This window comes from Colletotrichum fructicola (assembly GCF_000319635.2).
Source record: "Colletotrichum fructicola Nara gc5 chromosome Unknown KSG_Nara_v1_contig05, whole genome shotgun sequence".
Taxonomy (NCBI): Eukaryota; Fungi; Ascomycota; class Sordariomycetes; order Glomerellales; family Glomerellaceae; genus Colletotrichum; species Colletotrichum fructicola.
The window spans coordinates 4,845,017-4,868,185 of NW_027094055.1; the positions used below are offsets into that span (position 1 = coordinate 4,845,017).

At 56.5% G+C, this 23,169-nt stretch overlaps 7 protein-coding genes across 7 annotated transcripts; 4 read left to right on the forward strand and 3 right to left on the reverse strand.

Moving 5' to 3' along the window:
• Positions 1-57: 57 nt before the first annotated feature.
• CGGC5_v010095 (uncharacterized protein) lies at positions 58-3,216 on the reverse strand (the record flags this gene model as incomplete). Its single annotated transcript, XM_066152262.1, has 4 exons — positions 58-1,293; positions 1,364-1,781; positions 2,447-3,062; positions 3,198-3,216. The coding sequence occupies 4 exons, from the start codon at positions 3,214-3,216 to the stop codon at positions 58-60; spliced, it is 2,289 nt and encodes a 762-aa protein (XP_066008479.1).
• A 513-nt stretch (positions 3,217-3,729) lies between these two features.
• On the reverse strand, positions 3,730-5,704 carry CGGC5_v010096 (putative MFS-type transporter; the record flags this gene model as incomplete). Its single annotated transcript, XM_032021128.1, has 4 exons — positions 3,730-4,836; positions 4,910-5,238; positions 5,313-5,369; positions 5,461-5,704. The coding sequence occupies 4 exons, from the start codon at positions 5,702-5,704 to the stop codon at positions 3,730-3,732; spliced, it is 1,737 nt and encodes a 578-aa protein (XP_031881888.1).
• A 1,202-nt stretch (positions 5,705-6,906) lies between these two features.
• Positions 6,907-8,782, forward strand: CGGC5_v010097 (Efflux pump rdc3; the record flags this gene model as incomplete). Its single annotated transcript, XM_066152263.1, has 4 exons — positions 6,907-7,211; positions 7,359-7,818; positions 7,903-8,472; positions 8,534-8,782. The coding sequence occupies 4 exons, from the start codon at positions 6,907-6,909 to the stop codon at positions 8,780-8,782; spliced, it is 1,584 nt and encodes a 527-aa protein (XP_066008480.1).
• A 363-nt stretch (positions 8,783-9,145) lies between these two features.
• CGGC5_v010098 (putative transporter) lies at positions 9,146-12,616 on the forward strand (the record flags this gene model as incomplete). The annotated part of the gene is made up of 6 exons (XM_066152264.1): positions 9,146-9,235; positions 9,616-9,962; positions 10,027-11,194; positions 11,247-11,591; positions 11,644-12,421; positions 12,471-12,616. 6 exons carry the CDS (start codon positions 9,146-9,148, stop codon positions 12,614-12,616), a joined length of 2,874 nt encoding a protein of 957 aa, XP_066008470.1.
• Positions 12,617-13,355: 739 nt separating this feature from the next.
• Positions 13,356-16,762, forward strand: vam6 (Vacuolar morphogenesis protein 6; the record flags this gene model as incomplete). The annotated part of the gene is made up of 4 exons (XM_032021130.1): positions 13,356-13,437; positions 13,508-15,949; positions 16,000-16,108; positions 16,156-16,762. The coding sequence occupies 4 exons, from the start codon at positions 13,356-13,358 to the stop codon at positions 16,760-16,762; spliced, it is 3,240 nt and encodes a 1,079-aa protein (XP_031881882.1).
• A 227-nt stretch (positions 16,763-16,989) lies between these two features.
• CGGC5_v010100 (uncharacterized protein) lies at positions 16,990-17,310 on the reverse strand (the record flags this gene model as incomplete). Its single annotated transcript, XM_032021133.1, has 1 exon — positions 16,990-17,310. One exon carries the CDS (start codon positions 17,308-17,310, stop codon positions 16,990-16,992), a length of 321 nt encoding a protein of 106 aa, XP_031881732.1.
• Positions 17,311-18,460: 1,150 nt separating this feature from the next.
• bit61 (Target of rapamycin complex 2 subunit bit61) lies at positions 18,461-21,154 on the forward strand (the record flags this gene model as incomplete). Its single annotated transcript, XM_032021134.1, has 1 exon — positions 18,461-21,154. The coding sequence occupies one exon, from the start codon at positions 18,461-18,463 to the stop codon at positions 21,152-21,154; it is 2,694 nt and encodes an 897-aa protein (XP_031881731.1).
• Positions 21,155-23,169: the final 2,015 nt, after the last annotated feature.

Sequence of the window (23,169 nt, forward strand, 5' to 3'; positions counted from 1 at the left end):
ACACATGTCATATGTCGATAAATATCATCGTACATCATCCCGTGATTTCATTTTCCCTTACGCAGTGCACTTGCCCTTGATCAGGCTTGCATTCTCTCCAACCAGTCCATCGAAATACGCCAGCAGCGTCTCGACAGGAATCATGTTCATCAAACCCAGCGACGGGTTCGATGACTTGAGAACCTGCCCGCTCCAGAGGACCCTAATGTACCACCCGCTCTCTCCGGCTTTCGCATCCGATCCAGCCGCTCTCTGGGCAACAGCTGCGCCGTCGGAAGAGCTCTTGGCCTTCTTCTTGTACAGCTCAAACACAACCTCGGAGCCCATGCCCGGCCAGACCATCTTATCGAGCTGCAAAATCGACAACAGCCTCGAGACGGAGCCGTCGTGCGCGACGTTGTGGAAGTAGATAGTCTCGCTCTGCCCGGCCACCACAGCGCGCAGATGCGTCGCCAGCTCGGCCACCCACACGCCCCAGTTCGCGACGCTGGCGGCGAGGGCGTCGGGGCCCGCGTCGCGGTACATCTGCGAGTACTCCCAGTGGCCGAGGCGGTACACCGCGTCCGCGAGCTCCTGCGTGACGCACGTCGTGCTGTTCGCGCCGCCGACGAGCTTGCACGGCAGCGGCTTGTCGTGGCACTGCCGGGCGGAGAGGTTGTCGTAGTAGTGGTCGAGGCTGGCGTGGAAGCCGGCGTCGTCGGCGGGGACGCCCGAGATGTCGTCGAGCGTGGCGTAGAGGGGCGCCGCGGCGTCGAGGTGCTGCTGCCAGGGGGCGTTGGCGGACGACTTGATGCGGGAGAAGAGGGCGGCGCCGGCCGGGCAGGAGTACTGCGGCTCGAGGGAGTCGACGCCGGCGGCCTGGATGCTGAGGCCCGTGGAGGCGGCGGTACCCCACATGCCGTTGACGACCATGCCGGCGACCTGGCTAGTGATCTGGTTGTTGGTGACGCGGTACTTGACCTTGGCGAGCCAGTCGGCGGAGCCGGCGGCGTCCTTTGGCGGGAGGAAGCCGAGCAGGTCGTGGTAGACGCCGAAGAGGTCGGCGCCGTGGACCCAGGAGTCGTCGAGCCCCTGGGCGGTGATCTGCGGGAACTGGCAGGTCCCGATCCAGCCGGCGGGGACGAAGGGGTTGACGGGGGAGATGTAGACCTTCCAGTAGGTCTTTGCGGGCTTGTTGGCGGAGGCGAAGGGCTCGCCGTAGTAGAAGAGGCCTTGCTCGTCGCAGTTCCACTGGTAGGATTCTACGGGGAAGGCGTTGGAGGCGTAGGGGGTGCGTTTGTGGTGGCGGTGGATCTGTGGGAAGTGTGAGTATTCTTCGCTTCTGTGAGATTGTTTGTAAGGCAGTGAGAGAGAAGAAACAAACCAGTTCGACGTATTTGAGCTCGTACTCATCGCTCGCCTTGACGTACTCCGTCTTGCGCACGTGGGGCATGTTGCACCAGTTATACTGCCCGTACTTGTCGTCCGGCGTGGCGGAGGTGTCGTAGATGAAGCCCCAGACGCCCTTGCCGCTGATCACGGAGGTGAGGTTGTTGACCTCGGAGCTTGCGGGGGCGTGCCATGTGAGGTCGACGCCGCCGGCGCCCGCGGAGCTGTTGCCGCTGGCGGTAGTGCCGGACCCGCTGAGGGCGCCGGAGCCGGTGCCGAAGACGGCGAGCGCGGCGAGGAGGGAGGAGCCTGCCTTGGGCGCCATGACTTGGGAAAGGGTGTACTCGGCGAAGATGATGAAGCTGGCGACGAGAACGAGGGGCTTGATCCAGGCGGCGGGGGAGGCTAGTGGCCTGCGTGGGAAGCAAGGCGAGGAAGCCATGCCATTATTTATATGTATATATGGTTTTAATTTTTTTCGTCAAGGTCATTTACGATAAAACCATTTGGGATTGGGGAACCTTGAGTGGGCTTGGGTGTATCCCACGTGGGTTCCTCCGGGTGAGGGTGGTGGTGAACGGAGAGATAATGCAGCCAGGCGCTATCGTGCAGGAACCAGGGGTTCACTGGCGTGTCTATCCTGCGGGGGCGGTATTGTCTTGCAGGATTGTAATTCCCGCCGATGGATGTGGACGTATTGTCGACTGTTGGAACCTCGCCTGGAGGTTTGGTGCAGTTCTGACGGTGTTGCATGCGACTAACCTCCGATGAGCGGGAGGCGAGAAAGATGTTGAAGCTTGTGTGGGGAGGTGCGTGCACGTGCGGCAGGGGACGCGCCGAGTGGTTCGCGGAGCTCAGGGGTCGGACAGGGGCGGGCGTGTCCACTGTGACCGTTTATTTCGGCGCCCAGACTGAACCTAATCTCGAATTGGGATGGGATTTCGCAGCGGTCATCACTTGGTGGTCAGATGTGTTCATTGTAGATTTGGAGATATCTCTCGGCTTTCATTTTTTTTGACACGCCGAGTTGGTCAAGCGCCGTGCCGGGCCCCACTCCGGTGATTTCGGTCACACAGACCCACATTCATCCGCATACTCCGGGTATTCCTCCTCATCTGTCTCCGGCTCGTCATCCGGCTTCACAACCGCAGGGACCACCCGCCGCAAATATTCCACCTTATCCTCCGGTAAGTCCACCACCACGCAGCCTCCCCTCCCACCCAATCCCACCAGCATCTTGACAACGTCGTCCCACGTCTCATGGGCGTCGACGAGAGGAAGCTCCGTGTGCCCCAGCAGTCCGCCGCCCAGGTCCCAGCGGATCTTGACCTTGAAGTAGGCCTGGATGACGGCATGCACGGGGCGCAGGTGCTCCACGATGAACGGGACGGTCGTGTCGGGGTTGCACATGAGCATGATGGCGGCCTCGCTGAGCAGGTATAGGAAGTGGTACATGCCGTAGCCGCCGGCGAGGTCTGTGAGGCGCACTGGGATGGTGTTGTTGCTGTCTTTGAGGAAAGAGAAGCGAACGAGGACGCTGCGGTGCGGTGCGGCTGTGCGGCTTTCGGGGTTGGTGGTGCTAGGGGCTGGGGTTGCGCCGCGGAAGATGTTTTCGCTGTCGATGCTCTGGGATTCGTCCAAGGAACAGCCGGAGCATGACGAGGAACAAGACGATGAGCACGACGAGGAGTCATCTAGACGTTCTCTGCGAGAGGAAGATTTCTGAAGACTTTGCGCCAGCTCATGTTGATTTCTAGCTTTGATGTAAAGTTGGTTGTTGATGGTTGATCACTGTGAGTTGAAGGTGGGAATGTGAGTCTTGAACTGACCCTTATAGCTGGAAGCCATGATGTCGAGCGGGAGTGATTCATCAAAAGTTCGTCACATTTCTCCTCTCGATCTAGTCACCAAGACTACCCAGCTCCACGATAAAGGGTTTACTCGGCTGAGCTGTCTTTGAATAAAGCCACACTGTCGGTTTTCTGAAAGAGCGGCGTACCTGAAAAGTGATTGAAGGAGGTTGTCTTTTAGTCTATCATAAATCGATTCTACTAGTCAGAGTGACGTTCCAAATAACTATTGAAGAGGAGCACTCCTCTTCAATAAAGTCCGACGTCTCACTGGCTGAGACTGTCATACTCTTTGAAGACTGCAAACCCTTTGTGGCCTGCAGTTGTGGTCTGAATCCTGAGAAAGATCACGTAGGTAGGTTGGAGAAGCAAGGTTCTTTTTGTACACTCTGCTATATTTCTTAATATGTACAAGAAGGGTAATCGTTTCAAGGCCCAATACTTGCGCCCGACCGTTCCCTCATCATTTCGACGTCTCATATCTCAATACTTCATAAAGGTCGTCATCGCATTACTGCGTCAATTGAGCGCAAATCCTCCTGACTCGCTTGCCCTTGAAAAATAGGAGGACGCCCAACAAACAAAACGCCGCACTGACGGCGGCGTAGATCCCAAACGTCCGGACCGGGCCGAGGTTCGTAATGTACTCCGTGGTATGCTTGCTGAGCCCGAAACCGACCATCCCGCGGGTGACTGGCAGCGCCACCAAGATCGCGCCGGCGAAGCTCGGGTGGCTGTCGATCAGGTACGCCGTGCCCACGGTGTTGACCCCCATCAGCACGATGAGGTAGCCGTCGACGACGGACACGATGGCCATCCAGTGGTAGCTTTCGGGGTTCTTCAGGACGTAGCCGTACAGCACCGTCAGGATCAGGGCCGTCACCATGGGCAGGATCCAGGCGAGGAGTCGCTGCTCCGGCTCGTGGATGCCGTGGTTCCGTCGGGCGGACACGCGGATGACGTAGTCGCTCATCCAGCCGATCACCGGGACGCACAGCAGGGCGATGAAGATTTGGCCCAGCTGGATGAGGGAGACGGAGGTGTTGGCCCAGTTGTAGGGCGGCTTGACGAGCACCTCTGCGTAGGTCATCTGGATGGAAACGTCGATGCCCTGGAAGAGGCCGTTGTTGATGGCAACCCAGAGAACATGGGGAAACAGGAACACCTGCCCGATCTGCTTGAGGCATAGCCAGCAACGAGACCAGGTCGGCTTGTGGACGAAGATAGTCAGATTCGAAGCAAAGGTGCGCTTCTCGAATCGTTCGAGATCCAGACTCGGCCTATCGTCCGCCGTGGTGTACTTCGGCCCCGGCGACCGGCTTCGGTCAAGGAGCCCGGCGCCATTACTGCTGCTCTGCGCGGGCAGCAGGTTGCTCGTATCAGTCGGCTGGGTCCCCATGAAAGACTCAATGGACCGGTCGTACGCCGTCTCGGGGACAAAGAAGTAGGTCAGGACCATGGCGACTCCCGAGAGGCCGGCGAAGAGCCAGTACCACGACCGCCAGCCCAGAGCGTCGGCCATGTACGACGACGCGATCACCAGGCTGGAGTTGAGGAGGACCTCCGCGGACGCATAAACCTGGAAGACGCGCGCGCGCTGGTGGAGAAAGTAGATGTCCTGAGGCGTTTGAAGTTAGCCGACGACCCAATATAGCTCTCAACGCGGACGCTTTATGCCGTGTGTGCCATACCTGTAGGATGAGCAGAGCCAAGGCCTGGCACTGGGCCGCCGCGAAAGCTGCGACCATGCGCCCGCCGAGATGCCAGTAGTAGCTGCGGTTCGTCGCGCAGAGCACGGCGGCGAGGAAGAGCAGGACGTTCGATGCGAGAATCACCGGCCGTCTGCCCACCGCCACGGCGATGGGCATGGAGACGAGGTTGCCGAGCCCCAGGAAAAGGTTTGGGAACGTGAAGAGGTTCGAAATTTGGTCTGGGGTGATGCCCTCGCGGTCGTAATCCGGCATGATGTACACAATCAGCGCGGAGAGGGCGGTGATTAGGCATACGCCAGATATTGCGTCTGTGAGGACCACATTGTGAGTCTAGGCCTCCGGAAATTGAATCACAGTTTGATTTTGGTGCCGGTTGACTTACACAGCACGATGATCGCCACGATGAGTTTCTTGTGCCATCCTGGGAGATTGAGGGGATCTGCGCATCGTCAGTCAAAAAATGTCCGTAACTCACACAAGAGTTTGTCTAGCTTGTCTCTGGGAGATTGCTCAATAAGTCAAAGACGTACCTCTCGGATTCGCGCTCGGAGTTGGAATAAGAATCACACCATCTCCCACAGTCAGCGTCGCCGTCCCGTCAAAATATCTTGGCCGCATCTTCTCCTGCTCCTCAGTCGGTTCAATCGCAATATCTTCGCCAGAAGGGCCCTTTGCGCACTTTTCAACGTCAATGTCACGGTGATGTTTCTGAGCCCCATCGACAACGACCTCAGGAAGGGACCCCGAGGGGTCCGGAACTTTTTCGGAGACCATCCTTTCCAATGAGAGGTCGCCCCCAGCCGAGCCGGGGCGCGGGCCCGAGATCTCAGGACCCCTATAGTTGAGGGGATAGCAGATGGCTGGGCGGAGGGGAAGTGGGCTGGCTTGGCCCAGACCGCGTGCTTTAGGAAATACTCCGAGATTGTCACGACGTCGTGCACAGGCGGCGTCTCGACAGGTGTTTGGCGGTGAACCAGCTGCAACGCATGAGCCAGCACTACTATGCCTACTGGTTGCCACGGCGGGGTTTTCGTGTCATATTTATTCTCTCATTACTCGAGCCGTAATATGAATTGCCGTGGTCTCTTTGGCAAAGGAGGGGTTACTCTTCACGATCTGGCGGGAACTCTACTCTCGTTCGAGGGGAGTCTATAATGCCAAGCCAACATCGTGATACAGGCGAACCGCCGAGTCGGCACCTACGCCAAAAGTCTGTATTCTCGAGACAATGCGTTACGGACGGTAAAGACGAAATGCCATACCATACCGTAGTCCAGTACGAGGTAAGGTGCGGTGGTGCGCGGACGCGCGGGTAGGACGGCAGAATGCCATTGTGCTACCGGACGGCGGTTCCATGAAAGCCAGGACATGGCTGCTTTATCGCCAATGTGTGGTAGCTGTCGGTGTTTGCCTGTATTCGTAGTAACGCGATCACATCAGCAACCTACTGAAAGTCAAAAAAGTGGTCGCTCACCGACAACGCTTAATAGCGTCGCATCGACCACTTTTCAAGCTCGTAAAATAAAGTTTGAAGCGCAACGCTTGCGGGGCGGTCCTGATACGTTTCCTCCACGCCGGGGTCTCCCATGAAGCCGTGCAAGCCGAACGGGCGACGGCCTCGTTCCGAAGCTGTGCTCTTCCGGCTTCATCCTTTCACCCCTTTCTATCGTCTTCCCTCCGTTGACTCGCCATCACGAGAACGACAAACAGCCTGTCAAACAGATCAGAGACGGCCTCTGCGCGCTCTGCAAGCGAGGGAATAAGAAGGAAAAACCTCGGAAACGACGAGAGCTTCCATCCCGTCGGCATCAAGCTTCCCTCTTTGGTTTTGGCCGAACTCCAGTTTACATACCTTTGCTCCCCTCCATCGCCGATTGTCAAATAGAAGGCAGAAAAAAGACAAATCAAAGATCAGCAAGCTTCTTGCGATCCGGACGGACAAGACGTCAAAACTTGGCCGAACCAGGGTTTTGGCAATGCTCACCAAGAACAAGGCGGCAGATGGGGATGATGGGATCCGGTTGTTGGATGAGAAGGACTTTAACACCGCCATCATCGAAACCTCAGAATGGCTTCCATCGGATGACAAGCGTTCCGACGAAGCTACCCGCTTTCTGGACCCTGAGAAGGCGGACGTTGACGCCGCCGGCGCCGATCACCACCCCGCGCCAGAAGCTTCGCCGTCCGAATTAGACGGCCGCGAACCATTCGATCCCATCTTGTGGTCCGCTAGGAAGCGGTGGACTCACATCTTAGTGGTCGCCTTCATTACATGCGTCACGTAAGTCCACACCTCCACCATACATGGCCGACATGCAAGCGGCGGGCGGCAGACCGCCCTCTAGACTTCGCGCCATCCTGCACCGTTGGTGTCAAAAAACGGAACCCCCGCGCTAACCGCGTGTCTTGCTTTTTTCTCCGGGTACAGTCCCTTAGCCTCCGCCGTGTACACGCCGGCGTTAGACCAGGTGATCCGCGACTTCGGCATCGAGGACGACTCCTCGCTGGCGCACCTGACGGTGTCGGCGTACGTGCTGGGGTTCTCGGCCGGGCCGCTGCTGATTGCGCCGCTGAGCGAGGTGTTTGGCAAGAGGCCGGTGTACCAGGTCAGCAATGTGCTTCTTCTCCTCTGTAATCTGGGCTGCATGGTCGCGCCGTCGGCGGAGTGGCTCGTCTTCTTCCGGTTCCTGGCGGGATGTGCCGGGGCGAGCCCGATCACGCAGGGCTCCGGGACAGCGACGGACGTGATGCTGAAGCATGAGCGGGCGCGGGCGTTATCGGTGATGGCGTTCGGGAGCGTCTGCAGTCCTGCGGTCGGGTCTGCGCTCGGAGGCGGGATTGCGCAGGTCTGGGGCTGGAGGGGGTGCTTTGGCTTCTTGGTTTTTATGGTGAGTTGCTCATGACGAGGCGGACTGATGGGCGTCATCTCATGTTCCCCAACTTGATGGAGCCATGCTGACTGGATGAAATAGTGTTTGATGAGTACCATTCTCACGCAGGTGTTCATGCGCGAGACGTACTTGCCGGTGCTTCGGCGAAAGTACGCCGCAATGGGCATTGTTGGTAACGTTGACGGTGAGGTGGACGAGAGCAAGACCGTTGCACCGAAGCCGTTGCGGTCGCTGCTCTACAAGGCGGCCATCCGGCCTTTGACCTTAGCCTTCGAGCCTAGTATACTGCCGGCCATCATGGTTACATCGTTCTTCTACGGCCTCCAGGTTTGGCTGTATATCGATGTGCCGATGACTTACAAGACGGTATATGACTTCAACACCGCCGAGGCCGGTCTGGCATTTGCCGGCATGGGCGTCGGCATGTTCACCGGACTCCTCATCTTCGGCTTTCTTAGCGATGTCGTGGTTTCGAGACTTGCGCGCGGCGGTGATAGGCTTCCAGAGCACCGACTCCCGTTGCTTAGCGCCGCTGCTCTCCTTGTCGTGGCTGGCATGATTATATTTAACATGACTGCTCGGCCGGGCGTGTCCTACTTGGTGCCCCTGTTGGGCGACTATATCATCGGCAGCGGGCTGTTTGCCATCACTGTAAGTTGGTCTCCGTGATGTTGCCTCTTTTGAGGAAATGACGGCTGACTTCTGGCCGCAGATGACATCGGCCGTATACATCATTGACCTTTCACCCCAGCATGCGGTGGCCACCAGCGCCTCGCTTGCTCTTTTGAGATACCCCTCCGGCGCATTGTTTCCGCTGGCGGAGCAAGCCTTGGAAAATTTGACCAGCAACAGCACCGCAAAGTGGTTCATCACAGCCGCTGCGGTTTCGACAGTGCCGCTTGTAATTTGGCTGCAGTACAACTGCGAGGGATTCCGAGCTAGACTTCGGGAGTCCCTCTGAAGGATGACATGTTCTCTTTGCGTTTGTCTGTCTTTTTCGGCATTTCATTTGACTGATACCCACTCGAGTTTCCAGACTTCAGAAGAGCACTGCATTAGAAGGAATCAAGCATGAGAAAGATATCCACAGCATGGGTTTGCGTATAGATAGACAGGACTACTCGCGTATGGAGGAGAAAGAAAGAAAAAGCTTTGCGAAGAAACAGAAGCATGTTTGAATAGGGTGTGGAAATGAGTTGGACAGTACAGGTAGTAATAGCAAGATTCGTCGTTCTCCGACGATTATATAGAGAGAACTCGGAATACGACTTGATTTCCACGGGAAAGCATGATAAGAACGGCTTCGTTCAAGGAGCTCCCCACGATGACTGGCGACTTGGAGGGTCTGGCATTGAATATGCCCTTCAAGGATGAAACTTTATATCGGTGGTGCATCCACATCTACACCTCTTTGGTAAATAAGGTCACGTCACCGTCTTAGGTAATATCCTGATAGATTCATAGATTGCTGGGTCGAGATGGATTTCTGCTCCATCCGAGCGACCTGCAACCAATGGCAACGACACTAATCGCATGGACGTGGCACCCGTGGAGCTGGATTGCGCTAGGCCCAAATGAAACCAATTACATCGTCACGCGGCTCTTTCAACAAGCTGGGAGACAGGACGACCAACGCTTTCCCCACGTGTTGCAGCCACCACGAAAACGCGGGATGCTATTCCAGTAGCTTAAACATCATCCAGCACGCCTAGGTACCCTGATCCGCGCGCATCGCGATACCCCATCCCGATAAGAAGTCGCACGCGACCGCATTCTGCCACCATACCGCCCCAGGCACCCCAAAGCAATCCCTCCTCTACCCATCAACCAGGCTCTGCGCCGCCAGGACTTCTCATTGACCTCGATAACCCATCATCAGGCCTTCGGGAACGGGGAGGGAGTTCCGCCAACAGCCATAGCACCGCCGTTGCGGACACCGAGAGCTTCGAGCTCGACGACTACAAGCCCATTGCCGAGCGCAAGACCGCCGACGACCGAGCCGCCCGGCGCGAACAGAAGAGACTTTGGAAGAAGCAGTGGCTCGAGCAGCAGGACGACATGAAGTTCTCCCACAGCATCCAGTTTAATGCTGTTCCGGACTGGAGCAGTCATTACATTGCCTACAGCAACCTCAAGAAGCTGTGAGATTCCAATGCCTTCCCCAACCGTACCCCGAGGTCTCAGATGACTAATGACTCGCTGTAGGATCTACCAGCTCGAGAAGACCGTCCACCAGACGAGCGCAGGCGACGCGGAATCGAGACCCCTCATCCGAAATGAAGAACCGGAAGACGTCTTCAGCCGCGCTCTCGGCGTAGAGCTGGAGAAGATTTGCTCCTTTTACGTAGCCAAGGAGGGCGAGCTTCTGGATGAGGTCAACCAGCTGCTTGGCGACGTCGGCAACTTCTCTTCGGAAGATGAGGAGGAGAACGGTGGGCCTAGACGGTCGTTCGGCAGCGGACACCGACCGGGCATGTCGGGGACCAACGGCAGAAGATCCGAGTCGATCGATGGCAACATGGACGACAGTGATGACGATGAGGACGACGACGAGACCACCGGTCTGACAAAGAGCCGGTCCAGCCTTGGTGGAGGCAGGCGCAAGACAGCTCCCAACCTCGGCCACTCCACGACTGAGCTGACGGCGTCCACCGAGCTGACGCTGGGAAGATCATTACGACGTTACAGCACCACGCAGGACGAAATTCCGGACCAGTCCTTCCTCTACTCGTCGAGCATCATGCTCAAGAAGCGTATCATCAGCCTCTATGTCCAGCTCTGTGAGCTTAAGTCATACGTGCAGCTTAACAGAACGGGTTTCCGCAAGGTGTTGAAGAAATTCGACAAGATCGTGGACAGGGAGCTGCGCCCCAAGTACATGAGCACCCACGTCGATTCTGCCTACCCCTTCAAGGTGGAGAGCATCAAGACGATCGAGGAGAACATCTCCAAGATGGAAAAGGCATACGCTGAGGTTGTCACTAATGGCGACGAGAACCTCGCCAAGAGAGATCTGCGGTCTCACCTTCGTGAACATGTCGTCTGGGAGCGAAACACTGTCTGGAGAGACATGATCGGTATGGAGCGCCGTGCTGAAGCTGCCAGCTTGGGCAGAACCCTGCTGGGTAGAGACGGTTTGTCCGGCGCTCGACGACTCCAAGGAGATGACGAGCTCGCCCCCGTGACAAAGGAGGTGGTTACTCCCGTGGGACGCTTCGTCGTCCCGACCTGGGTGGCCAGCACGCCCCTGCTTACCCTTCTGATTGCGTTTGTCATCTTCTTCCTGCTCCTCTTCATTCCCATCATGGAGAAGCCTGAGCAGCAAAACTGTTTGGCTCTGATCGTGTTCGTCAGTATCTTGTGGGCTACGGAGGTGAGTCCAATGGTCACAGGATTGAGCGGAACAGAGCTAACACACTTCACAGGCCATTCCATTATTCGTGACTTCACTTATGATTCCCTTCCTCTGCGTCGTTTTGACTGTCGTTCGCTCAGAGGACAAGCCGCACAGGAGGCTGGATTCCAAGGCTGCCACCTCGTACATCTTCTCGGCCATGTGGACACCCGTCATCATGCTTCTCCTGGGTGGTTTCACCTTGGCGGCGGCATTGTCTAAGTGCAAGATTGACAAGCGACTTGCCACGTTTGTTCTGAGCAAGGCGGGAACCACACCCCGGACGGTTCTCATCGCCAACATGCTGGTCGCTGCTTTCGCGAGTATGCTGATTAGCAATGTTGCTGCCCCTGTCCTTTGCTTCTCCATTATCGAGGTTAGTCCAGATTGCCTGATACAGACGTGAATCTTACTGACACTGTTCCCAGCCAATGCTGCGCACATTGCCTTCTGAGTCCAACATGTCCAAGGCGGTCATCATGGGTATTGCGCTTGCCTCCAACATTGGTGGCATGCTGTCGCCCATCGCATCGCCGCAGAACGTGGTTGCTGTTGGAATCATGAAGCCGGCACCTACTTGGATCCAGTGGTTCTTCATTGTCATTCCCGTTGGAGTTGTCTCGCTGCTCGTGATCTGGGTTCTGCTTCTCATCACATTCCAGCCAAGCAAGGGAACCACAATTGCCCCCATTCGTCCTGTGAAGGAGAAGTTCACCGGCATTCAGTACTTTGTCTCCATCGTCACGATTGTCACAATCGGTCTGTGGTGCGCCAGCCATCAGTTGGAAGGCGTCTTCGGAGACATGGGTGTCATTGCCATCATCCCCATCGTTCTGTTCTTTGGTATTGGTATTCTGACCAAGGAAGATTTCAACAACTTCCCGTGGACCATCATTATCTTGGCTGCCGGAGGATTGGCTCTGGGCAAGGCGGTCAAGTCATCTGGCCTGCTGCACACCATCGCCGGCGTGGTGACCAAGGAGGTCGAGGGCATGAGCCTCTACGGAGTTCTTGTTGTGTTCTCGTCCCTGATTCTCATCATTGCCACCTTCATCAGCCACACGGTCGCGGCTCTAATCATCTTGCCTCTGGTATTCGACGTCGGCAGCAACATGGACGAGCCTCACCCCAACCTGCTCGTCATGGGTGGTGTACTAATGTGCAGTGCCGCTATGGGCTTGCCTACCAGTGGATTCCCCAACATGAGTAAGTCATTTCGGAATCCTTGCCTTGGACTAGAGTTAACTCTTCGTAGCTGCCATCATGAAAGAAGACCCGACCGGCCAGAGATATCTCCAAGTGAAGCACTTCATCAGCAGAGGTGTTCCCAGCAGTATCCTCACACTGGCTGTCGTTGTGACCCTTGGATACGGGCTGATGAGGGTCGCTGGACTAGACTAAGGGCTATCCCGTACACATTTCTCACATACACATGCTCGTTCATACACGTGTCACGGTGCATCTGGCATCGTTTTTGTTTTGCGTACACTCGGAAAAGGGGATCATGAACTCGGAGATATCGGTTCTCGGATGAGTTCAGCACATAGATACTGGCATAGATAGCACTGGGCTGGATTTGGTTATTTCCTTGGGACTGCCACGTATGCAGCGCATAGTTTCGAGGGAAAGTTAGAATGGCGTGTCGAGATACTTCCTACGAAGCAGCGTGCAATTTCAATTTATTCATCTATCCAAGCATTTCTTCAATAGTTGGAGCTTCATTCAAGCTGCAGTCGAAAGTAAAGTGCCTTAATGCATGTGACGGATGTACAGCAAATCCCGATGTACCACCGACCAATCAGCAGCTGTTCCCAACAGATGTTGAAGGAGGTGGAGACTCGCTGCTTCAAGTGGAAGGGTAGCAGCGGCGCTAGTCCCAAACGGGCGGCAAAAGAGGTCATCGGCTCCCTTGTGGGGACTTCGTCCTGACGTACGGCCGACGACTACGGCGTACCTTACCTACGTTACCAGCAACAAGCATCCAGCCATACCCGAACCGAAGCTCCAACATCTCTCCCGCGCGCGCCATCATGAACGCTTCTCTGCTGCAGTGACGAACCGGCGCAAACGAGACGAACCTCCCTACTGATGACGGTATACTGAATATTTCACACACTCGCCTTGCGGCCCGGCAGTCGCCATGCTCTCAGCATTTACAGCGCGGCCGATCATAGAGCTAAAGCAGCGGGATAAGTCCAAGATTGAGACAATCCTCGCGCATGGTGCGTCGTTGCCCCAAATGTAGCCCGCCTCCTGCGTGATGACGCCCCCCTCTAACATATTATTTCACAGGCGACCGCGTCTTCGTCGGCCTCAACAGCGGTGCACTCCGCATTTACCGCCTAAACGAGCTGCCCCCTCCGTCACCGACCCAAGCCAATGGCTCCCAGCCCTCCGCGACGAGCCCACCGCCGCCAGCCAACAACAACAACCTCAACACCGCTCAACCGCCGCAGAAACCGACGGACCTGTTGCGTGAGATAGATAGATTCTCGACCAGGGCGATCGAACAGCTTGCTATTCTTAAAGAAGCTACTACCATCGTATCGCTGTCCAACTACTACGTCTCGCTGCACGACCTGCAGACCTACGAGCCGATTGAGCAGCTTCAACGAACGAAGAATGCCACCTGCTTCGCTGTAACCTCGAACATCGTGAAAGATGCCGCTACCGGAATACCAGAGATCATCAGCCGCATGGCTGTTGCCGTCCGTCGGCGGCTGTTGTTATGGAGCTGGCAGGAGAGCGAGCTTAGCCCCGACGTCGGCGAGATCACCCTGCCGGAGTCAATACGAACCGTAACATGGGCCAGCGCGACGAAGATCGTCTGCGGCATGAACGCCGGCTATGTAATGGTCGATGTTATAAGTCAAGAGGTTGAGGATATCATCAGCCCGGGCTCTGCAACGTCGGGTCAACAAGCCAGCCGCTTCGGAGCGGTTAGCAGCGCGGGTATGGGTTACATGGGTCTTGGAGGATACATGCCGAAACCCCTTGCGGCGAAGCTGTCCGAAGGCGAGCTATTGTTGGCCAAGGATATCAACTCAATGTTCATCACCGATGAAGGTAAGCCGGTTGAGAAACGGCAGATACCATGGCAGGCGGCGCCGGAGCAGATTGGATACTCCTATCCCTACATTTTAGCTCTGCAGGCACCCTCGAAAGGGTCTCTTGAAGTGAGGAATCCAGAGACATTGTCGCTGTTGCAGACCATCTCTCTTCCTGGTGCAGCGCAGCTTCACCTTCCACCACCCAATCTCAGTCTGGCGCATGCAGGCAAGGGATTCCACATTTCTAGCGATCGATGTGTGTGGAGGATGGGTGCCACCGATTACGACTCGCAAATCGATGAGCTGGTCGAGAAGGGCAAATATGACGAGGCCGTCAGTATTCTGAACATGCTCGAAGATGCTCTTTTGCGCAATAAGACGGAGACCCTGCGGGAGGTGAAGATGCTCAAAGCAGAGATGCTCTTCAAACAAAAAAAGTACTATGACGCCATGGATCTGTTCAACGAAGAGGACGTCCACGCCCCGCCTGAGCGTGTACTGAAGCTCTTCCCGCCTTCGATCGCGGGTGAGATGTCCGGATGGGCGCACGGTGCTCAGGAAGAGTCGGGCAGTGACGAGAGAGATGGCGAGGAAGAAGTCCATGAAAAAACCAATGGTGACAAGTCGGCCAAGGACGAACCCAGTGAGAGCCCGGCTTCCCCCGCGAGAGGTGGCGGTGTTGGCTTTGCAAAGCTTTTCATGGGACGAAAACAGGCACCCGCACTACCGCAGTCGGACACGGCTTCCATCATATCTAAGAGCAATGCGTTGGACGTCGAAGAGACCGACAGCATCAAGGGAAGGCTAGCGGAGGACAAACCTCTTGAAGGTGACGATCTTCTGGCAGCAGTCAGGACGCTGGCTGGTTACTTGGTTGGAACGAGAACACGCCTACAACGTGTGCTTGACCCCAGCACCGGCAAGCTGAAGCGGTCAAACACCAATGGCTCGACCGAAGACGCGATGAAGGGCTTCATGTCACCAGTCCACGGCGAGGAGACGGGAAGCCAACTGGAGGGAGAGCTACTGAGAACTTCAAGGATGGTTGACACGGCTTTGTTCAGAACGTACATGACGACCAGCCCGTCTCTGGCCGGATCTCTCTTCCGACTGCCCAACTTCTGCGACCCAGACGTGGTGAACGAAGCGCTGCTCGCTCATAATAGGTACAACGAGCTTGTGGACTTCTTCAGCGGCAAGAAGCTTCATTCTCAAGCGCTGGAGCTTCTCAAGCGCTTTGGAACGGCCGAGAAGCCCGACGAGACCGCTCCTGCTCTGCACGGCCCCCAGCGGACGGTGATGTATCTTCAAAACCTGCCGCCGTCAGAGATTGATCTGATTCTCCAGTACTCTGAATGGGTATTGAAGGCGGATCCAAAATTGGCCATGGAGATATTCATCGCTGACTCTGAGAATGCGGAGACCTTGCCCCGTGGCCGGGTAGCCCGCTTCTTGGGCGGCATCAACCCTTCATTGGAGGTCCAGTACTTGGAGCATATCATCAACGAGCTAGATGACACGACCCCAGACTTCCACAATCGTCTAGCGGAGTTGTTCATCAGACAACTGAAGGAGAAGAAGAGGGATGACGAGTGGGATGCAGAAATGGAACGCTTCGTTGCGTTCCTCAGAACAAGTGGGCAATATAGTCTTAGCAAGGCATTTGGTCTCATCCCGCGAGACGGTACGTTTGACCACTGTTTGCCGGACTTGATGGTTACTGACGTGATGCAGATCCGGCCTTTTATGAAGCTCAAGCTGTCGTGCTGAGTAACATGGGTTCGCACAAGCAGGCATTGGAAATTTACGTCTTCAAAATGAAGAATTATGCGAAGGCCGAAGAGTAAGTATTGCCTTATTTAACGTCTTTGCATTGGCTAACCTGCCCAGGTACTGCAACATGGTGCACAAGTCAAAGGAGTCTGCGTCGTCGTCGCCAGACCGATCACGGTCCCCGGATCGATCGCGGAGACCGTCTTCAGCAGGCGACGTCGAGGACTCGACACCATCAATCTACCACACATTACTCTCTTTGTACCTGACGCCGCCGCCACCTCACAAACCCGCCCATGCGCCAGCACTCGAACTTCTCTCAAGGCACGGTTCACGTCTCCCAGCAGCCTCGACCCTCTCGCTGATCCCCGATGACCTTCCCGTCCGAGACCTTGAATCCTACTTCCGAGGCAGGATCAGGTCTGCCAACAGCGTGGTGAACGAGTCGCGCATTGTTGCGCGGTTGCGAGACACGGAGCTGGTATCCACGCAAGCCCTGTTGGTGCTCGGTGACGGAATTCCTGGTGGGCAAGGCGGACGCAATAGAAGGGTGGTGATCACGGAGGAACGCCTTTGCGGTGTGTGTCACAAGAGGCTCGGTGGCAGCACCGTGATTTCGGTATTGCCCGATAACAGCGTCGTCCATTACGGCTGCTCGAACAAGACGGCGTCGCACAGGCCGCAGAGCTCGCGTGCGGGAAGTTGGGCTCGTAGGTTTTCGTAAGGGGTGTGCTGTGGGAGTAGGAGGAGCCGGGTTGATTGGTGCTGGGAGTTGGTTTCCTTCGTACATATTGGTATTTGCATAGCCAGGGCAAATGGGGAAGCGGCAGCATGATACAGCAATACCCCGTATATAAGGTGGCAAAGAATGTACGATGGCGCTCTGAAACGAGGCGTTGCGTTCGTTTTTCGTAGCTTCAAAGTTTTTCTCTCTTGCTCTCTTCCTTTCTCTCAGTCGTCGTTGGGAGGCGCCTCCTCGCCGTAGTTTTCCTCCTCGAGTGCCTCGTCGACGGCGGTCTTGGAGCCGTTCTTGCCGGCCTCACGCGCCTTGTCCTCCTCCATGCGCGCCGTGAGCTCCTTGTTGATGCTCTCTTGGGCGGTGTTGATGGTCTCGCGCAGGGACTTGAGGTAGGCCGTCTTGTCTGAGACGCCGGAGGTTGGCGCAGCGGGGATGGACTCGGAGTGGGTGAAGGGGTCGTTGGCGGGGGACTTGTAGGTCGCCGTGAACTGGAGGGCCGGAGCGGCGGCGGTGCCGTTTGTTTCTGATGCCATGGTTCTGTCGGGTCTATTTGGTTACGGTTGGTACGTCAAAGTTTCGCAGTTTGGACGAGCGACGGGAGTGTCAAGGCAGGAGAGCGTGGACGAGGGCAGGGGGAGGGGTGGTTGGCGAGAAAGGGCGATCGTGATGTGTGTCGTTGGAGGGGGAGGGGTCGGAAAAAGGAAGCATGGGAAAATCAATTATGACGAAAATCTGGCGCTGTGCGGCTTTGCGGGTGCGGCTCCCTCCATTCCAGTGGTGGTGGTCCTCAATGTTCCGCTGAAGATGGGGACTGTCTTTTTTTTTTTTTTTCTTGCGCGCAATGACGCTGCGGGGTTACCTTCACCTGTTGCTGGATTTTAGCACCGAAACGGCAAGGCCCAGACACCCACCAGCCAGGCTAGCGAAGGCCAGGGTCGCAACCCGGCGACGGTGCCAGTGATCCAGCAGCACAAGGGGCTGGGATGAGGTGAGCACCTAAGAGCGGGGGATGCTGTTAGTCGTCGCGGTGCCTTGGTTTTGGGTTGGTTCAGCCGTCCAGGGCGTCGGTCCTTCACCGCAAACGAAAACGTCGGCCGGCTTCCCCTTGGCAACGGGTCGCTTATCCGTACTCTGAGGTGCGTTGGATTGGATCCGGGTTGATATCGATAGGAAGGATAGCCCGCATCTTGCTTGCTTAGACCCGAGCCAGACTTGCTTTAAGGCGCACGCGAGACGACCCAGACGAGGGTTGGCCTGGCCTGGTGTTGTGCAGACGGGATACACTACCTTGTCGATTATCCTGCATCAATTCTCGGAATCGATCCTGTCTATCTCACACGGCCGCCCTTGAGGCCCTTGAAGCCCTTGGACGCAATCAAAATCCACTCGTGGTATTGGATCGCTCATAACCACCACCCTTCCTTCTTTCCTCCCTGACCTCGTATTTTTCGACCCTCTTACATCACCACTTCGCTTCTGCCAGCGCCCTCGCACCTTTCAACTCCTCCCACCTCGCCCACCTCACCTCACCTCACCTCGCCCACCAAGAGACGAACAACCAACACAACCACCCACCACCCCTGCTGTCGACAGCAACTCAGCAAGCAAACCTTCGAGGGCCGCCCGATCTCGAATCGTCCCAATTCTCCCAAGATGTAACAGACCCCTAACACATCCACGACAATGCAACCAGCACGACCCCCGCCCCGAGCGCCGGGCAGCTTCAGCCCTCTGCCGGGCTCGACAGCTTCCTCCTCCAGCGCACCGCCGCCGCAGCAACGTCCACGACCTCCCGCCCGCGCCGACTCCTCGAGCAGCGAAGAGAACCTCGCTATACACTTCGTCAAGCCCCGGAGCCACGCACCGAGCGCGCCCACCGCCCCCTCCTCCGCGACGCCGATATATGCCCAGTTCACTTCCCAGGCCAACTCGAGCACCGCGAGCCTGCAGAACTTCTCGCGCCCGACCGCCCAGCGATCCGGCACCACACCCGGAGGACCAGCAGGTCCCATAGCAGGAGGAGGGGCAAGCGAAGGCAGAAACCATGACCTGAGCGTCAACACCCACATCGCATCCGCCGCCGCCCGTACCGCGAGCCCCTTGACGAAAGGCCACTCGAGGAAACATAGTCAGACGCCCGGCCTCTTCGACTCGACCCTCCCATCCACGAGCACCTCGAACCTCTCCCAGGTGGGCATGTCACAGCCTGCCTCCGTCGCATCGTCGTCTACACACCAGCACCAGGTACATCACCACCACCAGCAATCGAGTCCGGCCCTCTCAGCCAGCCAGATCGCGGCACAAGCCGCCGTCCTGCAGCACCAGGGCAACCAACAGAACCAGCAACAACTACAGCACGCTCGACAGCGGTCGCAGACCGTACCGAACCCCAACGGCGGCGACGCCGTCGACAACGTGAGGAGGGGAAGCGGCGCGAGGGGCCCACTCAGCCCGCCTATGCTAAGCCTGACAGAGGCCAGCGCTCCACGAGAGAGTGGTTTTGGGAACCAAGGATACCACAACGGCCTGCTGGGTACTTCGGCCGCGACGACCGCAGCGAACGCCGCCTTTCCACGGTCGGGGCAGACATCACCGGGTCTATCTCAGTCTCAGCAGCAACAGCCTCAACAACAGCAGCAGCACATCGCCCACCAACAGTCACAGCATAGCCCAGTTCACTCCGTCCATCCTGTTCATCCCCCGCCGCAACTCATCCCCGATCCGAAACCGGCGAAGCCAGAAAAGTCCAAGGTGAAGCTCTTCTCCCGCCCTGTCAAGATCGGCACCAAGGGCGATCCCAAGGACAAACCGCTCCCGAGCCCTAGCAAGATCGGCAGCGCGCTCGCATCATTACAGCGCGGTAATTTCAGCACCAGCAGTCTGATCGATACCAGCGGCCAGTCCATCTACAATCTCAATAACTCGTCTTCTGCAACCATCCGCGCCGTGCCCGAAACGCCCACCATGGAGAAGCCAGAAGGGCGAGAAAAGGAAAAGAAGCATCACTTTCTGTCGCGGCAGAAGCACAAGCTCAAGGACGAATTCCACCTCCCGCTGTCGTCCGCATCGAGCAACTCGAAACCCACAGACCCCAGTGCCCCGTCGAGTTTATACAGTTTCAACTTACCCCCTAGTCCGGCCCCGACTGCAACGTCGTTTGGCAAGGGACGTCGGGACAAAAAGACTGAAAAGGAGAGCAGCGGCCTCGGCGTCGAATCGAGTTCTCTTCCATCAGAATGGCCTGGGCCAAGCAGTCTGCCAAGTCTGACGCACCAGTCGTCGTATCTCTCGGAACCAATTGATGCAGGCAAGTACGGCCTCAACAGCATGGCGCTCGATGATGCATGGCCGTATCTCAAGGCGAAGATGCTCGTCATCTTTGAGGGCGAAGATTTGCGACAGCCCGTGGAAGACTTCAACAAATTGGTGACACTGCACATACAATACTGCATCCAGCGCAGATCGCCGAATATTATCCTGGAGGACCTGCGCGAACTTCTTGCGACCGGCTTTGCCTCATTGGACCATACCCTCAGGCGCACTCAGGAAGACAAGGTCATTCCGGCGCTGGTGGAGATGTGGCTCATCACCTACACATCAATTTTGCCATACATGCAGGCCGTTTTCCTTCCCTTGGATCTCGAATTCTCCGGCTGCGGCGTCCTCATGAACCCGGACCAGGCCCGCGACTTTTGGGGCGGCGTCAAGGCGGCTCCGATGTCTACCGATGCACCGCATGTAAGACCGGCCTCGGCCGTCTTCGACGTTCGCCGCATCGTCCTGACCGCATACCGCGACATTGTCATCCTCCCCCGGTACGAATCACTCAAGACAATATTCTCTCGCCTCTCACTCGAATTCCTACCTTCGTCGTTTGCCTCAATGGCACTCGCTTCTCCCCTCCCGGATCCTGCGCTCTCGTCCAGCCCCGCCGACACCATGAGCATGATGCGTCCAGGGACGGCAATGAGCCTTGACCCGTCTGTGGCAAGTTACAACTCCAACGCGACGACCCTACTTGGCGATGCAAGTTCCGGGGCTGGCGGACGCAGTCGTGGTCTCAGCAACGTCAGCTACGCCAGTGCTGGTAGCGATGGACAACTCCGGCCCTTTACCCGTGAGCAGAACGTCGAGGACTCGAAGCAGGTCACGGAGATGGTCGGTCGCATGCTGCAATGCATGAGCATCCTCGCCAGCCTCGGGGACGTCGCGGGAGACGGCAACGACGAGGGGAACAGGCGGATGGAGGAGCTCTGCCGGCTGCTCAAGCTCAACTGGCTCGGCAGGGGGCGGACGGGTAGGAACCGCCGCGGTATCGTCGGAGGCAGGCGGCGGGATATCCCCGAGTCTGTACGGGAAGGTTTGCGCGTGATTTAGGAGAGGGAATGGACTTGATGGGTTATTGGGGTGGTTCACAGAGGGCGCGCGGTCGCAGCGCGCCTTACTTGTCATTCGTTCTGCTTGGCGTTTTTGATGAAAGTTGCAAAAACAAAACTCACGGTGTATGGCTACGGCCCCCGTGACGGGATATACCTCGCGAAAAGAAAGAGTGTTTGCCTCTTTTTTTTGTTTTATGGGATTTTGCGGGGTGGGCATTGGTAGTGTTTCTTTTTGGGATGCATGGCAGTTGGGGATGGTTGGCATAGATGAATTTGAGATTATTCCACAAAGTGAATGATTGTTTGGTTTTGATGTATAAGATGTCTGTATGATGTGCGAGGTGAAGTGAGGTGAGATGGTGTGTGGTTGGGAAGGTGGCTGCTTGCTGGAGATGAGGTCTTGAATTGAGATCGTGAAGTGAGAAGTGAAGGACGTCCTCTGTTGTGCGGCATGGACGATAAGAACGTCCGTCATCGTAATCGCGAAATGTGAATTGGTCATTCTGCGAAATTTCAAATCGTAAACGTCGACCTCCTTGGGTTAGGTTTTTATACGCCGCGTCACGATGCTGTGTCGCGTGGAGCTTGTGGACGTTGTGACGATCACAGAGGCCTCTATCTCGAAGATGGATCCAGAACGAAAGCAAGGCGTATTGTAGCCGCCCGAAGTTGGCGACGCGTCATCATCATAGTTGGGGAGAACTCTAGGGTCAGCAGTCACATTGGGTCTATCAAGCAAGCATATGGGTCACGATTGAAGCAATCTTGAGTGTGAAATCATGGTTTTTATTTTCTACAGTAGGGGCCACTGATGGTTCCTTGCACGCAAACTATGCGATACAATGTTTTCCTGTTCTTTCCACTTGTCAGCGATATTGCTCAAAAACTGAGATTGCTGAAAAGTGAAGGTGAAGGTGAAAGTGTCAGATAGTGATTACTGGCAAGTAACAGGCTCTCCTGCGACGGAGTGCCCGAGTAGACTAGACTTCTTCATGGTCGATTCGGTTGGGAAAAGAAGACATGTTGATATAATATCATCATTCGGAGTTTGGGGAGATGTGCGTGAAGGGAAATTTTGCTGGTGGCTTACCTGTTAGTAGGAGGCACAGCGCAGGAACCCCGAACGCTCTTTGATCTGCTCTGCATTGAGCTTTTGTCAGGTGGTGTGAGCGATCGAGGCCTGCGCTGGCCGGGTTGGCGTTGGTGAGGAAGTATGGCGTTGGATGATGGGGAAAGGAACGAAGCTTGTGATGCGAGGGAAGAGATTTTATAGATGCGGCTCACGATGGGAATTGTGGGGCCAGGTTCGGTCGAAATTTTTCTGGGGCACGGGCCTTTGGTCTAGAAATCTGCTTCAGGACTGGGTATCACGTGGTCGGCTTGGACCATCAGCTTTAGACCGAAGGTCATGTGATTTCGATCGGAGATTAGCGCCGAGGAGCCGATGTCTGGAACTGGGGACTCAATGGATCCCCCGCTTCCCCCAAAATGAGGTAAGCTGATTGGATCCCGCGCGGCCCCCTCTCTGGGTTCATGTCACCAGACGATGAGAGGACTCGATGAGGGAAGACAGCGAGAGACAGAATGTGCGAATGGTGTGTGTCCGGGTGGTTCGGGGAACACGTGGTTGCCATTGAGGGACGCAAAAGGTAGAAACGGATAGGGCAAGACGACGCGATTCCAGCGGTCTGTTCTGCGAGGGCCATTTGTCATCTAATGAACGGGGAGGATGGGAGGCATTTTTTTCCCCTCCTTGCCTTGCTGCTGCGCTGCTCCCGTCGGTGACCATGACAAGGCAGAACCTCCTGCCTCCTGCTTTGCGACAGATGCTTCAACCCCTTGGGACGCGCGGGTCGCTGAAGAAAGACAAAGCTTGCTTTGCTCTTGATGCATAAGCCGCCTGATCGCCGACCGTTATGGATAGAGGCATATTCCCGCGTTTAAATGGAGCTTCCCGCCACCTAATTCCGGCATATCCATGCATACTGTGCTCGATAGATGCGTAGCGTACCG